Source organism: Mauremys reevesii, linkage group 21 (genome assembly GCF_016161935.1).
Source record: "Mauremys reevesii isolate NIE-2019 linkage group 21, ASM1616193v1, whole genome shotgun sequence".
Taxonomy (NCBI): Eukaryota; Metazoa; Chordata; order Testudines; family Geoemydidae; genus Mauremys; species Mauremys reevesii.
In genome coordinates, this window is record NC_052643.1 from 12141232 (window position 1) to 12155321 (window position 14090).

Sequence of the window (14090 nt, forward strand, 5' to 3'; positions counted from 1 at the left end):
TGTTCCATGTAGTAATTATGTGGTGCATTTTATTTTATTTATTTAGAAAGGTGGCAACCTTCTGTTAACTTTTGTGCTGGGCAATTAAAGCGGGTAAGATGATAACATAGAAAGGAAAGGTGAGGTGGCCGTCCTGACCTCTTAATTAAGTGGTATTGCCTTAGGGAGCAGATGAGGTTAGCTTCATCCAATGGTGGAGGGAAGAAAATATACAAAGGTATTGAACTGTGGAGAAAGGTAACCAGCACATCAGAATACATTAAGCAATTGATAATGCAAGCCACAGAAAGCTACAGAGAGCAGGGGCAATGCTTTCCCTGGCTGGGAAATTATCGAGCCATAATTAATGTGTAGGAAGCACTTCAAGAACCTGTGATAAGAGGTTGTAAATACCAATTACACATGTATTATAAAAGTTTAGAAACCCGGGGCATGATCATGGAGACTGGGTTGGAGGAGGAGGAGGATGATTTCCTTGGTTTTTCAATAGAGGCAGTGCTTTATTTTTTATTAATGTCTTAAACGTATTATCAGAGGGGGAGCCGTGTTAATCTGAATCTGTAAAATGTGCAAAGAGTCCTGTGGCACCTTATAGACTAACAGATGTATTGGAGCATGAGCATGCATCCGACGAAGTGGGTATTCACCCACGAAAGCTCATGCTCCAATATGTCTGTTAGTCTATAAGGTGCCACAGGACTCTTTGCTGCTTAAACGTATTAGTTCATCCCTTAGTGGTGGGAGTAGTCCCACTCCAGTGGGGTGGCATGTAGAGAAAACCAGGCAGACACCTCTGGGAAAGCAGCAGTCTGGTGTATAGGAGGGAGGTGGAAAAATGTGTTCCTGGGCACCAGGGTAACAAGAAGTGCCGGGGTACCTGTAGTGGGCAGCAGAACAGAGAGGATCCGTCTCTCTTTCTCCTCCTGAACAGCAGGTCAACTTGTGCTCCTAGCGCCTGCCTAAACATGTCAAGAAAACAAAGGACAATTGTATGAAAATTACAGGACAAAGCTTATTTTAAAGGAAGGCCTATCACAAGACCCCACACTGGCATCTCAACATGTGATCTCTGATCTTCTGCCTGGTGTGGCCGGCGCCACAGGACGAAGCACAGCCTCGGACGACTGAGCCAGAGGGCCCGGCACCAAAGCCAGGATGGTGCTTGAACAAACGCCATGCGCCTGCCCCAGGAATTTTATTTACACAGCAGCAGACTAGGGTGGCTACCTGCCCTGGGGTTTGGCTAAAGCTCACATCATCCGCTGGCAGTGGGGACTAAGGACAACAGGCTGAGCTGCTCCCTGCTGAGTGTACAGACTCCAGCAGGCCTGTCTATGGGCTCTAGGGAACAGCCACAGAGCTATCCTCCATCCCCACTTCCCTGGGCCCACCTCACCCTGACCCAGCCCCAGTCCTAGGGACCACAGGGTGTGATCCCCTTGCTGGGGCGGGCACCCTGCAGCAGCCAGGCTCCTAGCCTGCCTCTTCAACCAGGCTCGGCCTTTCCAACCTGACGCCCAGCTGCCTCAGCCAGTGTTTTTCAATCCGTGGGTCGCAACCCACCACTGGGTCGTGGCATGTAAGACGCTGGGTCGCCTTGCTCTGGTCAGCACCGCTGACCGGGAGGTTAAAAGTCCCATCGGTGGTGCTGCCTGGCTAAGGCAGGCTAGTGCCTACCTGTTCCCACACCGCGCGGTGCCCTGGAAGTGGCCAGCAGTGATCTGGCTTTAGGCAGGGCGGACAGGGCTCCGTGCGCTGCCCCCGCCCCCGCCCCGAGCACTGGCTCCGCACTCCCCGAGCATTGGTTCCTGGCCAATGGGAACTGGAGGAGGCGGTGCCTGTGGGCGAGAGTCGCGCGGAGCCGCTTGTGCGCCTCTGCCTAGGAGCCAGACCTGCTGCTGGCTGCTTCTGGGGCGCAGCGCAGTCCACGGTGCAACCTGGCTGCGCCACTGAGCTGCCAGAAGTAAGTCCGTGCCCGCGCCCCAACCCCCTGCCCCAGCCCTGAGCCCCCACAAACCCAGAGCCCCTCCTGCACCCCAACCCCCTGCCCCAGCCCTGAGTCCCCACAAACCCAGAGCCCCTCCTGCACCCAAAACTCTTCATCCCCAGCCCATACCCATAACCCCCTCCTGCACCCCAACCCCAGCCCTGAGCCCCCACAAACTGAGCCCCTCCTGCACCCCAAACCCCTCATCCCCAGCCCAGAGCCCTGACCCCCTCCTGCACCCCAACCCCGTCCCAGCCCCCCACAAACCCAGAGCCCCTCCTGCACCCTAACCCCTCATCCCCAGCCCAGAGCCCTGACCCCTCCTGCACCCCAACCTCCTCATCCCCAGCCCATAGACCTGACCCCTCCTGCACCCCAACCCCTGCCCCAACCCTGAGCCCCCACAAACCCAGAGCCCCTCCTGCACCCCAAACCCTTCATCCCCAGCCCATAGACCTGACCCCTCCTGCACCCCAACCCCAGTCCTGAGCCCCCACAAACCCAGAGCCCTCCTGCACCCCAAGCCCCACCCCAGAGCCTGCACCCCCAGCCCACAGACCTGACCCCCTCCTGCACCTCAACCCCCTCATCCCCAGCTCATAGACCTGACCCCCTTCTGCACCCCAAGCCCCACCCCAGAGCCTGCACCCCCAGCCCAGAGCCCTGACCCCCTCCCACACCCCAAACCCCTCATCCCCAGCTGCCTTGGGTCGCGAGCATCAACAATTTCCTTCAACTGGGTCCCCAGAACAAAAGTTTGAAAACCACTGGCCTAAGCCATCCCCTGCCCAGGACGTGCGCTGCCTCTTTAAGAGCCGCAGCGGCTGCGCTGCCTCTGTTGCTAGGCGGTGCCAGTTGCCAAGCGGGGAGGGAGGGGGCAGAGGAGCAGAGGGCGGGGGTCCCCCGCGTCACAGGGAGGGCTTTCCCCCTGCTGACACGTGGTTTAACCTTCCAGCTGGAGGAGGCGGGGCTACCTTGGCAGTCTTGACGAATGAGCGGCCTGGGGGAAGAGGGAAGGGGCGTGCCCAGCCCATATATGGCCCGAGAGTGGGCGTGGCTGGGGGGATTGAGCACCGCCCCCTTCTCTGACCTGAGCAGCTGCGCCTCGCCGGCAGGCAGCCTGCGCTTGGCGGAGCAGCCTGAACGCCGGTGTCCGCGGCTCTCCCGGTCCCGCGTCCCGGCCATGACTTCCCGCAGGTAAGGGAGCCCGGGAGCCGCCGCCGCCGCCGCCTCGGAGCCCTCCTGCCGGGCCCTCGCTTGCCTCCCTCCGGCTCTGGGCTGCTCTGCCCCGGCCCTGGACCCGGCTCTGCGATCCCTTCGCGCCCGGCTTTCCGGTCCCGCAGGCTCGGTCCCAAGCGGGGGGCCGCTGGCGGGGCAGGTGTGTGCGCGCCCTTCTGGCTGGGCGAGCTCGGCTCCAGCAGCCGCTGCCCTGGACAAAGCACCCGGCGGAGCCCCATCCCGGGCGGGGCAGGGGCTGGCAGAGCGCCCCTCCCCGGCCCTGGGCATGGCTCGGGCTTTGTTCGCGGGTGCCCTCCGCACGTGGGGAAAACAGCGCGCGGCTGGCTGGCTTTTCGGGACCTGCTTTTTATTTTGCTGGTACCAGCGCCGAGGCCCTTGTTTCCCTTCTTTTTTTTTTTTTTTTTTTTAAAGAAGTTGCTGAGTTGGTAGAAAGAGACTGAAACCTTTCCGCAGCGAGGTATCATAAGAGAGGAAATCATGAGAGCGGCTCCTGAAAGCTTGGAAAGTTCTGGCCTTGTGGGTTTTTTTGTTTGGTTTTCAAAGCTGACTCTGGTGCATATTGCATTGTAGTGACGCTTAATAATCTAAGCAGCCTCTTGGGCCATATTGTGTTAAAGGAAGCGGAAGGTGTAAGGTAGCATCTAAGCTGATATTGGCCATAGCTGGTACACAGAAAGGAACTCAGGAAAGGACTTTCCTGCCTGTGTTGTTAAAGCCAGGAATTTGAAGCCGGGGGAAAAAGCTGATCCAGAATTGTGTTAAAGATGTGGCTGTTTCGGCCAGGGAAAAGGAGGAGCTTGGTAGCCGAGTTCTGATTTCTACTGCAGTTCGTTTGCTAGTTGGCAAGGTAAATGCAGTTAAAGAGGTGGCCTTTGAAAACAAAGCAAATGGGGCATCGTCCATCTGTCATGCACCTCTCCACTCCTCCTGCCCCTTGGTCCGTCCTTCCTTCAAAAAGTGACTGTTCTTCAAAGTCTGCTGTCCTTTACCAATAGGACTTGATTTAAACCTATTATACTGGCCAGGGGTAGCAGCCAAATGTGATTAAAACCGAGTTCTGATTTCCATATATAATGTGTGTAAATATGAACGCGTGTGGTAGTTTCAGATCACCGCTTTTAACTTGCAGAACTGCTCCATAGTTAAAGCAGCAAAGAGTCCTATGGCACCTTATAGACTAACAGAGGTATTAGAGCATGAGCTTTCGTGGGTGAACACCCACTTCGTCCATAGTTAAAGTTGCACAGAGCTTTTCAGTGAAGGTGGGATTAACTGGGCTCCCTCTAACAAATTAGCAGTTTGGCTTCAGTTTTTCCTTGACAAAGTGTCTTAACTCAAACTCTGCAAAGCTTTCCTTTTCCCCGAAAGGGGAGGGGGAGAGATGGTGGCTGACTCTGAATGTCTTCCCCAAATACTTCAGGCCTAAATCTGCCACTGTCATGATCAGTCAGTTGCAAAATCGTTTCTGACTTAAGCCTCTGTCTTGCAGTAGTTCTGTGGAGCAGCCCCATTTCCTTTACTGGGGCTCTTCACGGGCACAAGGTTCTGATAGCAGCAGCATCATCATCAGGGACGTAGCGTGAACCAAGGGTTACTCCTTATTTATGCAGGGGTTTTAAAGAGGGGAGGTGACCTTTACTTACCTCTAAAACTTTCTAGTAACTGGCTTCCTGAGCAGTGGATCTAAAATGGGTAAACAGCCACTGCAAAGGATTTCTCTTTGACATGCAAGCTGCTTTCTCTTGTGATCCTATGAAACCAAAACACCTACATAGTTCTATATCCCTCAAGTGGAGTCTGTCAGGAGAAGTAACTTTGAAAGCTTTTGTTCATATTAAAAATGAGGTGGAGGGTGTCTCTTCTGCTGGGAGGGTTGAGATGGTGGAAAGCAAAACCACAAATGACTGACACTTTAAACTCTGGCACCAGGCACCTGCTTTCTTGTTCGTGCATATTTCAGACTTGCACGGCAGCCTGTGGTGCTAAGAGGTGTTCGGGAATGAATAGGGTTACTGGCTGCATTATTAATAGATGGCAGTGCGGAGTGCTTGAAAGTGAGTGCAGGGTTCTGAAGTGTCTTCTTAGCCTACTGTAAAAGGCTACTGCAAGGGGGTGGTTTCTTACCCATCAAGTTCTCATCTGTCAACTCCAGTGGCTCCGGCCTGGGCTGAGGGGTGCTGATCTGCTGCTTCAGGTACCACCTCTGTGGCTATATCTACCCTCTGCATCGAAAGATTGCAATGGGGTGCTTGCCGGCTTCAAAAGCTGGAGGCACTTGTGAACAGGAGTGTAAGTGTAACTGTAGGTCATCACTCCTGTGTGTGTGTGTGTGTGACAGACTTGGCTTTAAACCCTGGGGCAGGTGGGGGGGGAGAATCTCCTGTCCTAGTGGAAGGCAAGATCAGATTCCCTGATATTAGCTTCACTGTATGCGTATTTAATGCTTCAAAGTAGGCCCTGCCTGATGTCACGAACCGGTTGTGTGCTGCGTCGTTACGGCTTTCAGCCTAGGGGCATCATAAGGTGGTTACCTCATTACATGAACTGAGGCCGCTTCGGAAGCATTTGCTGTTGGGCTCGGCTGCCAGTGCAGAGCATCGGCACAAATGGCCCTTCAGATTGTAATCTTGCTGAAATAAGAAGGTTCTGTGCTCAGTTATATGGCGGCTATTTTTGGCCCTTTCCATTTCAAACTCTAGATCAGTTGTCTCATGTGTTGGGGATGGGGCTTCAGGGTTTAGGTGATGGAAAGAGGGTGCAAGCTGAGAATTGACGCGGGACTTTCCTTCAGAGATCAGATTCCTACTGCTTACAAGAGGGCTTCAGCATGTGGCTAGTCTTAAAATGAGCTGATGGAAATCGTATCTGATTGGCCGTTATACAGGGATATCAAAGGGCACATGGTGTATGAACTCGAGAGCAAGTTCTCTGCCCTGATGAGCTTACAGCTTTAGATAAGTAACTCGGCTTGGAAGGGTGAGTTTGTTGTGTTTTTTTTTTTTTTGGTCAGTCCGCATCGATTTCAGTGTAAGCACTCGCAAACCAAGGAAAGAATATTTCCACTAATGATGGAAATTAACAGCTAGGTAAAGTATGAAAAATGCTGCTTGAGAACTTGTTAGAATTTGATCTAAGGATATTTGCGTGGTATATATTGATGTGTGACGGTGACATTTTGTGTTTTAATGGGATAGCTCAGTGTTTTGAGCATTGGCCTGCTAAACCCAGGGTTGTGAGTTCAATCCTTGAGGGGGCCATTTGGGGATTGGTCCTGCTTTGGGCAGGGGGTTGGACTAGATGACCTCCTGAGGTCCCTTCCAACCCTAATCTATGATTCTATGAACTCTTTGAATCTTGGTGCCTCTACTGGTATTACATAATGGTCTGATCCATTTCCCCCCCGCCCCCCACCAATAATTTTGCACAACTGTGAACATTTAAATTGAAAACTAAAAGAAAACCCAGAATTCTGCACGTGTAAAAATTAAATTGATTGAAAAATGCTTTAAAAATGAACATTGGTATTGTCTGTCCACACTAATTTTAAAAGGGAGGGGAAAGGAAAGCATCTCTTTAGACAGACTTGTTACAAAGAATTGACGCCCGTTTTATAAAAGGGTTGAATCCTGCTTTCCCGATGCACAGAATGGGACTGTGATAATAGTGTGAGCTGGACAATTAAGCCCTTTATTTGTGTGATTCCCTGCCCCCATACACAAAACTGGAACAAATGATCTGCCATGAAGTGTGTGGCGGGGGAAGGAGCGGTGGTGTAGAGGGGCAGAGTTGAACTGAGCATTGGGACTGGCCTTGCTCGTAGTTGGCATTTGACACACCTCCTGCTTGTGTGTGGCTGTTTTGGGAAGATAACGCTACATGCTAAAACTGCTCTTCCTTTAAAGGAAGGCGTAGGGTCAAGATAGGTTCCTTCTCTTATTGCACACACATACTTCTATTTAATCAAATCACATTATAATTAAATACCCCCTCTCGCCCGAGAGAACTACAGGTGATCGATGCTAATCTCACTGCCTCGTTACGCTTCTTGAAGGCACTTGTCTACTAGGAGCAGTGGTGGCTGTATAAGGGTAAGGGTGGTGTGTGTGTGTAAACTGACAAGTGTTCACAGCTCTGCAGTAGAGGGAAATGGATTTGTTGTCTTAAAACTGTAACACAAGGCTGTCCCTGGCTCCTAACTTGAGTCTTCTGCCAAAGCTTTGTTGTATTGGTTCTGAAAAGCAGCCTGATGAAAGAATGGTCACTTCTTCCTTCCCACCCCTTCATTCACCCTTTAATAGCATCTGCTCCAGTTCAGGTCTCAGGGCTTTGACTGTCTGAAAACCACCCAGATCTGCCAGGTTAGAGAGGGCAAGCAGCAGGGTTCTGCTGAAACACCCCAGCTGGCTTGCTGAGAAGTCAGGCATCTAAGAATAGCTCCCCCCAGCCTCGTGCTTAAGTCCACTCTGGTGAGATTAGAGGTCTTTTGCTGGGATGTAGAGATCTGAATGGATAAATCTTGCCTCCCAGCCGTGACCGGCTGCTACTAGCTCCTGTGTGCCCTGCGTCCTGTTCCTGGAAAGGAGACACCCGGCACTTGTACTGTTGCTCCTGCAGGGCCCAGGTATGTGCAGGGCAAGGCTTTAACTTCCATCAGTTCCCTGGGGCTTCAGGGTTTAGGAAGAAGGAAGGGGTGGAGGAAAGAAGCAGAGCTGGGTGGGAAATGGTCTTCCCCTTCCAGGAGAATTTTTGCGTGAATGAAAAAAATGTTTTGTCCCAAATCTGGACCAAGTCAATCTCAAATTTTCCAGAACAAGAAATCTTTTTTTCCCTCCAGATTGTGTCAAACAAAACATTTCATTTCAATTTTGCCTTTTTTTGTTTTTAACCTAAATTTACTAAAATTTCAAAATCAAGTTTTTTTCACGTATTTAAAAAAAAACTATTAAAATTTCAGGAATCTTTTAAACTTTTTTCAAAAATGTTTTGTGTTGGGAGATTTGCCAAACCAACCCAGTTTCTCAAACAGTTTTGATGAAGCAGCATTTTTCAGTTAAAACAGTTTGAAAAATTCCTCACTAGCTCTAGAAACCAATTTGGTAGCAAATGCCATACTGGCATAATCCCCATTGTCTTCAGTTGAGTGACACTAACTTGAGCTCAGAATCCGGGCCCTTGTCTATAAGAACAGCCATGTTGGGTCAGACCAATGGTCCATCTAGCCCAGTATCCTTTCTCGGACGGTGCCAGAGCTTCAGTGGGGTGTAGAACAGGGCAGTAAGAGTGATCCACCCCGTCTTCTCTTCCTGACTTCTGGCAATCAGGCTTAGGATTGCCCTGAGCATGTCATTGCATCCCTGACCATCTTTGGTAAAAGCCATTGATGGATCTGTTCTCTCTTAACTTAACTAGTTCTGTTTTGAACCAAGTTGTACATTTTGGCCATCGTGACATCTCATGAATAGTTACGGCCCTTCTTTTTCAGTTTTTTAGTTTATTAAAATTTCCCAAGGAATTTATCAGTTTGTTACCACCACAACAAAAACAGGTGAAAATTGGTGCAGAAAATTAGTAGTAATTTTTCTGGGTAAATATCGGGGTTTATTTTGATGGATGGAAAGACGGAGGAAAGTATTCAGTAGATTAATGCTTTGAATTCCGTTCATCGGTGTGGTTTGCTGTAGAATGAAAACAGAACTCAAAAAAAACACACCACCACCTGTGAGTTTAAGAAAACAAGACATCTCTAATCCCCAAATAAAACTTTGGATTTGAATAAACAGTTTACTGTTGTAGATTTAGAACTATTAGCTTATAAATATTTACAGCGCACACACTCAGCTTTGTCCTTTTCTCCTGTTTTTGTTGTTTTAAACTTTTGAATACTTCCTTGTGTTCTGAAACGTATTCTGATACAGATTTTCCTTTTCTTCCCATTTTAGTGTGCCAGATCTTTAAATCGTTATCTGCTACAGCTTGAAGTGTGTACATGGCGAGCGTGAGATTCAGCAGTATGTTCAGATGCGCACGCAGTTCAGAGCTTGCGTGTGTGCCCCCGTTTGTGTGTATTTTCTAGACTAATACGTAGCCTTACTTCAACAGCAGCTTTGCATATATACACAGACTAATGTATTATCATAATACAGATCTCATGCAATGTTTTGTTAGGAAAACAAGTTATTTTTTTATATATTTGATACAAAAGTAGGGTGAAAATTAGAAAATACCAAAGAATACTTTTTGTAAAACCTTGCGATTTTTCAGTAAAAATCAGTTTAAATTGAAAACAAAGGGTCTTATGAACAGTGTGGAAAGAGAACATAGGAACGGCTTTACTGAGTCAGACCAGTGGTCCATCTAGCTTAGTACGCTGTCTTCTAACAGTGGTCCGTGCCAGATCCTTCAGAGGGAATGAACAGAACAGGGCAATTTTGATGGTCCATCCCGTTATACAGTCCCAGCCTCTTGCAGTCAGAGCTTTAGGGATCCCTAAAGCATGTAGTTGCATCCCTGACCATCTTGGCTAATAGCCATTGATGGACCTATCCTCCATGGGCTTATTTACTTCTTTTTTGAACCCAGGTATACTTTTGGCTTTCACAACATCCTGTGGCAATGAGTTCCACAGGTTGACTGTCTGTGGTGTATGAAGTACTTCCTTATGTTTGGTTAAACCTGTTACCTATTGATTTCATTGGGTACCCCCTAGCTCTTGTGTTATGCGAACGGTGTAAATAACACTTTCCTATTCACTTTCTCCACACAATTCATGATTTTATAGTCCTCTATCCTAGCCCCCCATAGTCATCTCTCTTCTAAGCTGAATAGTCCTAATCTTTTTTAGTCTCTCCTCGTATGGAAGCTGTTCCATACCTTTGATCATCTTTGTTGCCCTTCTCCGAACCTTTTCCAGTTCCGCTCTACCCTTTTTGAGATGGGAGTGACCAGAACCAGGTTGATATGGTGGCTACAGCCTACTGCCATTAGCACTTGTGCTTGCGGACTCAAATGGCGCACAGTTCCTGACTCTTCTGTGTCGCTCTCTTCGCAGTCCCCAATAAAGGACGGAGAGGGGCTTCCTCCTTTTCTTCCTGTTTGTGAGTAAATGTAAAGCTTTCTTCTTAAGGGCATGTTACATCTGAAACTGTGCTGCTAACACCAAGCCTTTAGTGGGTTCTGGATGCATATACAGTGGCCGTGACTGTTCACAATCCACACAACACCTCCTGCTCGCTAACGTGACCACCCTCGAAGGGTAGGTCTCTAGTGCATTGTCGGCCTGGGTCTGAGAGATCCAGGCTTGTGGACTTGGTGTTTGCACACCTGCACCTGAGTGTGTGCAGCATTGGACACCTGGTCCCACTGCTGTGCTAGCATGTCCGTAGTGCCCTACACAGACCTCCAGACTCAAGTCTGGCTTGAGCTGCGGCCAGAATGACAGCGGGGCTCTGGCCTACCCAGGTCCTGAGTGCCTGCTGACCCAAGTCAGACTGATTGGTGTGTGTGGACGGAAGGGGAGCTGAGTCAGAGCCCGGGCTTAGTATGTAGTGTAGACCTACCCTGAGCCAGGGGTTCTTAGGACAATTTTTTTCGTGGCCTCAGAGTGTGGCCACCAGCTGTTGCTGGTGATACTAAAATACTTGGAGGCTGGAGCCCGAAGCCAGAGCCTGCTGCCCCACCACCCCAGAGCTGAAGGCCAAGGCCGAAGCCGGAGCCCCACTGCCTCTGGGAAGGTGGGGAACTCACCATCTGTCTGCTCCTCCAGCATCAGGTGTTTCCAGAGTGGGGCAGGGTCCGACCCCTGCTGGCAGCTCCAGCAACCAACACCAAGGTGGTGCACCCAGGAGGAACAGGGACAGGCCGCTACTTCCCCTCTCCCCCATCACAGCCTAGGACGCTGCGGCCACAAGAAAAGCTCCCGGTGGCTGCGTGCGGCCAAGGTGACCGCGTTTGAGAGACCCTGCTGAAGCAGCCTGTATAGACGCTACTTCACTTTTGGTTTTAGGTTTTGGGCTCCCTTCTTCCAGGCAGGCCCCAGTGACAAAGCAGGCTTTGTATTCGTTTGATTCCAGAGCTGGCAGATTGAACTCTCGAAGAAGAGAGTTCGATTTGCAGCTTTGCAAGCATCTAGAAGTGAGTTTACAGCGAATTGAAGCCTGAAATTCTGGCCCTATTGAAGTCGATGGGAACCTTGCCATTTGCTTCACTAGGGCCAGGGTTTGACCCCAAAACTGGCCTTTGTACATGAAAATGTAGAATAAATATTAAGCTGCGGAGTCTTTAATAGCCATTGTATCTGCAGAACTGCCAGCAGTTAGGGAATTCATGACCCAACTTTCCATTACAACCCCTGGAAGAAATCGATGCTCGGGTGCAGTGCACCTCTGTAGTCGGAACAGTTACCCACCCACCTTGAAGGTCCCTGTATTTTAAATAAGACGACTTGTGCTGGGATTTTCAAAGTTAAGTCCCCCCAAAGGGTCTCTGAAAATCTCTCCCCCAGTTTCTCTCTCCTTATACCTTGTTGCCATCCAGCGTTTGAGCAAACCTATTCTTGCTGCAATATAAAATAGAGTCTTCCAGGCTACCTGCCCTGGCTGATTTGCTGCATTAGCATGTTGCGACCAGGTCTTGCGCTGTGTAGAAGGCTTAACCCTGGAATATGCATATAGGTACCCCCCGTTAACCATGTGGGGCTGGATGGCCCTACTCTCCAGATGGCCTTGCTTCATCCTTCCCATCTAGCAAAGGGCCAAAAGCAAAGTTTAAATGTTGGTAATACTTTAAGCTTTGTCACATCTCTTGGTCTTAAAAAGAAACGGGCTGGAAATCTTGGCAGGAAATCTTCCAACGCGGCACATCCAGCAATGAAAAACGAAGGGAGAAAATGATCAGAACTTGGCTGGGGCAAAGAGGGACTCAAATAGGAGGCAGGAGTGTGAACAGAGTTCAAAATTATGGACCTGAAGTTTGCAAAGTGCTTCCAATTTTATAATGGGCTGAACCAAAAACCCTCAATCCAAACGATCCTGAGCTTTGGCGTGTTTGGAATCCAGATCTGTCCTGGACTCTGCAACTTGTGCCTCTGTTTAGAGAAAAGGTTCAGGTTGAGCTGTAGGTGAAAGTCAGGGCTGCTTCCTCGTTTATCCAAAGCTTTGTCCATTTTCACTTTGCAGCCTGCAGCCAAGGGTCCGTTTTAAGGTCCCTGCTCACCCGTAACTGGTGGGTAAGTCGTCGGTGCTTCAAGTGCTTGAGTGTGAAGCAGGCACTGCTGTAGCTCAGAAAATAAATCAGCGTTGGACCCATTTCTGAGTGTGTTTTCCATGCGGATATGCCTTCCACGAGGCGGCCGGTCACGCTACACAACGTGCCGAAGAGCTGGCGTTACCAGGGGCCTGAACTGTTGAAGCTATAAAATGGCTCTGCAAATGCCTTGAATTGCCAATCTCCCTGTTTGGTTTTTAACCCTGACCTGTTGTTGTAATAGGACACATGATGCCAAAAACCTGCCCTCCCTCAAAGGGCCTGGAGCCTGTAGTCCAAGTGCCCCACTCCTTCTCCGAAGAGAACACACGTATTTCCTGAACTGAGTGTAAATATTAGCCATCAGTGTTTGCAGTAGCTGCTTGCTTTGGCAGCTGGGGAAGAGAGGGGGACTGGACTGGGAAGATTAAAACCTGGGATGTTTTTGCCTCCTCCAGAGACTCATTAACACTATTACCGATAGAACTCGGGAAGCCATTCCTTGAAATCAAACTGTCCTGGCGTATGCCTTTTGCTTGGCGGCTGTGTGTCCCAGGGCAGCGGTGTGTCTCGGCTCCTAGTCCAGGACCGTAGCTATATGAAAAGAGCCTGATTAGGATGTCCTCCGAATAACCCTCCCCTTCCTGTTTTCTGCACACGAGCACTTCCCTGACCAGTGCTTGCCTGGGTTTAGATCTGGGGTCAGTCCCAATCCCAAGGAGTCCCTTACTATGTGGCTCACTGGATCTCCCTGATGCCCCGGCTTGTCTGGTCTCTGGTATTGTAGCAGCTAGAGAACATCAGAGCGAATTCGGCAGCAGCGTCGCCTCTCTTCTTGGCGGCTGACCCGGCGTCTTCTCTACAGCTGGTTGCCAGCCCAGCGTGCGCCTGCATCTGTCAGGCTGGCTGCAGTGAGGGCACTTTCAGTCACGGGCTGGGAGCAAGAGAAACTATGCGCTCGCCCCAGAACGTGGCTTCCCCCGATGCAGCTGTATCTGTCCCCTGTATTGCCAACGAGAATTCCTCGCCGTCTGCAGCAGCGGTTTAGCTGGAAGAGCTGCCGGTGCACTGAAAAGGGACTTTGCCTGCCCCCCAGTTCTTTCTGCAGGCCGTGAGTAACCGACCCACCCTCTTCCAGTACGATTATTCTAATCTAGTTTCCTAGGAGGGTTTTCTCAAACCTAGCAAAACCGAGTGACTTGTTCTAATAAAGCTACAAAGTTGCTAACAGAGGACAGAAACTTTCAATCTCCCCCTGCCCCAAATACAGAACATGCCGGCAGCTAGACCCAGATGGGTAGGGGGCTTGGTGTGCAAAGGCTGAGCAGCTGCCCTCCCAGCTGGGGTTGATTACAGAGCTGCTGCTGAGCCTGTATTAGCTGCCCTCCTCCAAGGGCTGTATTGCTGCTTCCCCGGAAGATAACCGTCCTTTGGGCCCTAACAGTGTTATGGCGGGTCTAATGACCTGCCCCAGCTTATCACTGGCAGGGTTTGAACCCAGATGTTCCATGCTAAAAGCATGAGCCTCTATGGCTTGAGCTGAAGCAGTGGATCTGCTAGCTGTCTGCAGTAGTAACCTCTCTGCAGACTGGGGTGGGGGGAGATAAGCCCTCTCCTGCACAGT

The 14090-nt window shown here is 50.1% G+C and overlaps 1 protein-coding gene across 1 annotated transcript in view; it reads left to right on the forward strand.

Moving 5' to 3' along the window:
• Positions 1–2963: 2963 nt before the first annotated feature.
• Positions 2964–14090, forward strand: part of LOC120387948 (tyrosine-protein phosphatase non-receptor type 11-like) — an 88584-nt gene continuing 77457 nt past the window's right edge. The window contains exon 1 of the mRNA XM_039509373.1: positions 2964–3184. Coding sequence (XP_039365307.1) covers positions 2979–3184 — 206 coding nt within the window. The 5' untranslated portion in view covers positions 2964–2978. The remainder of the gene's footprint in view (positions 3185–14090) is intronic.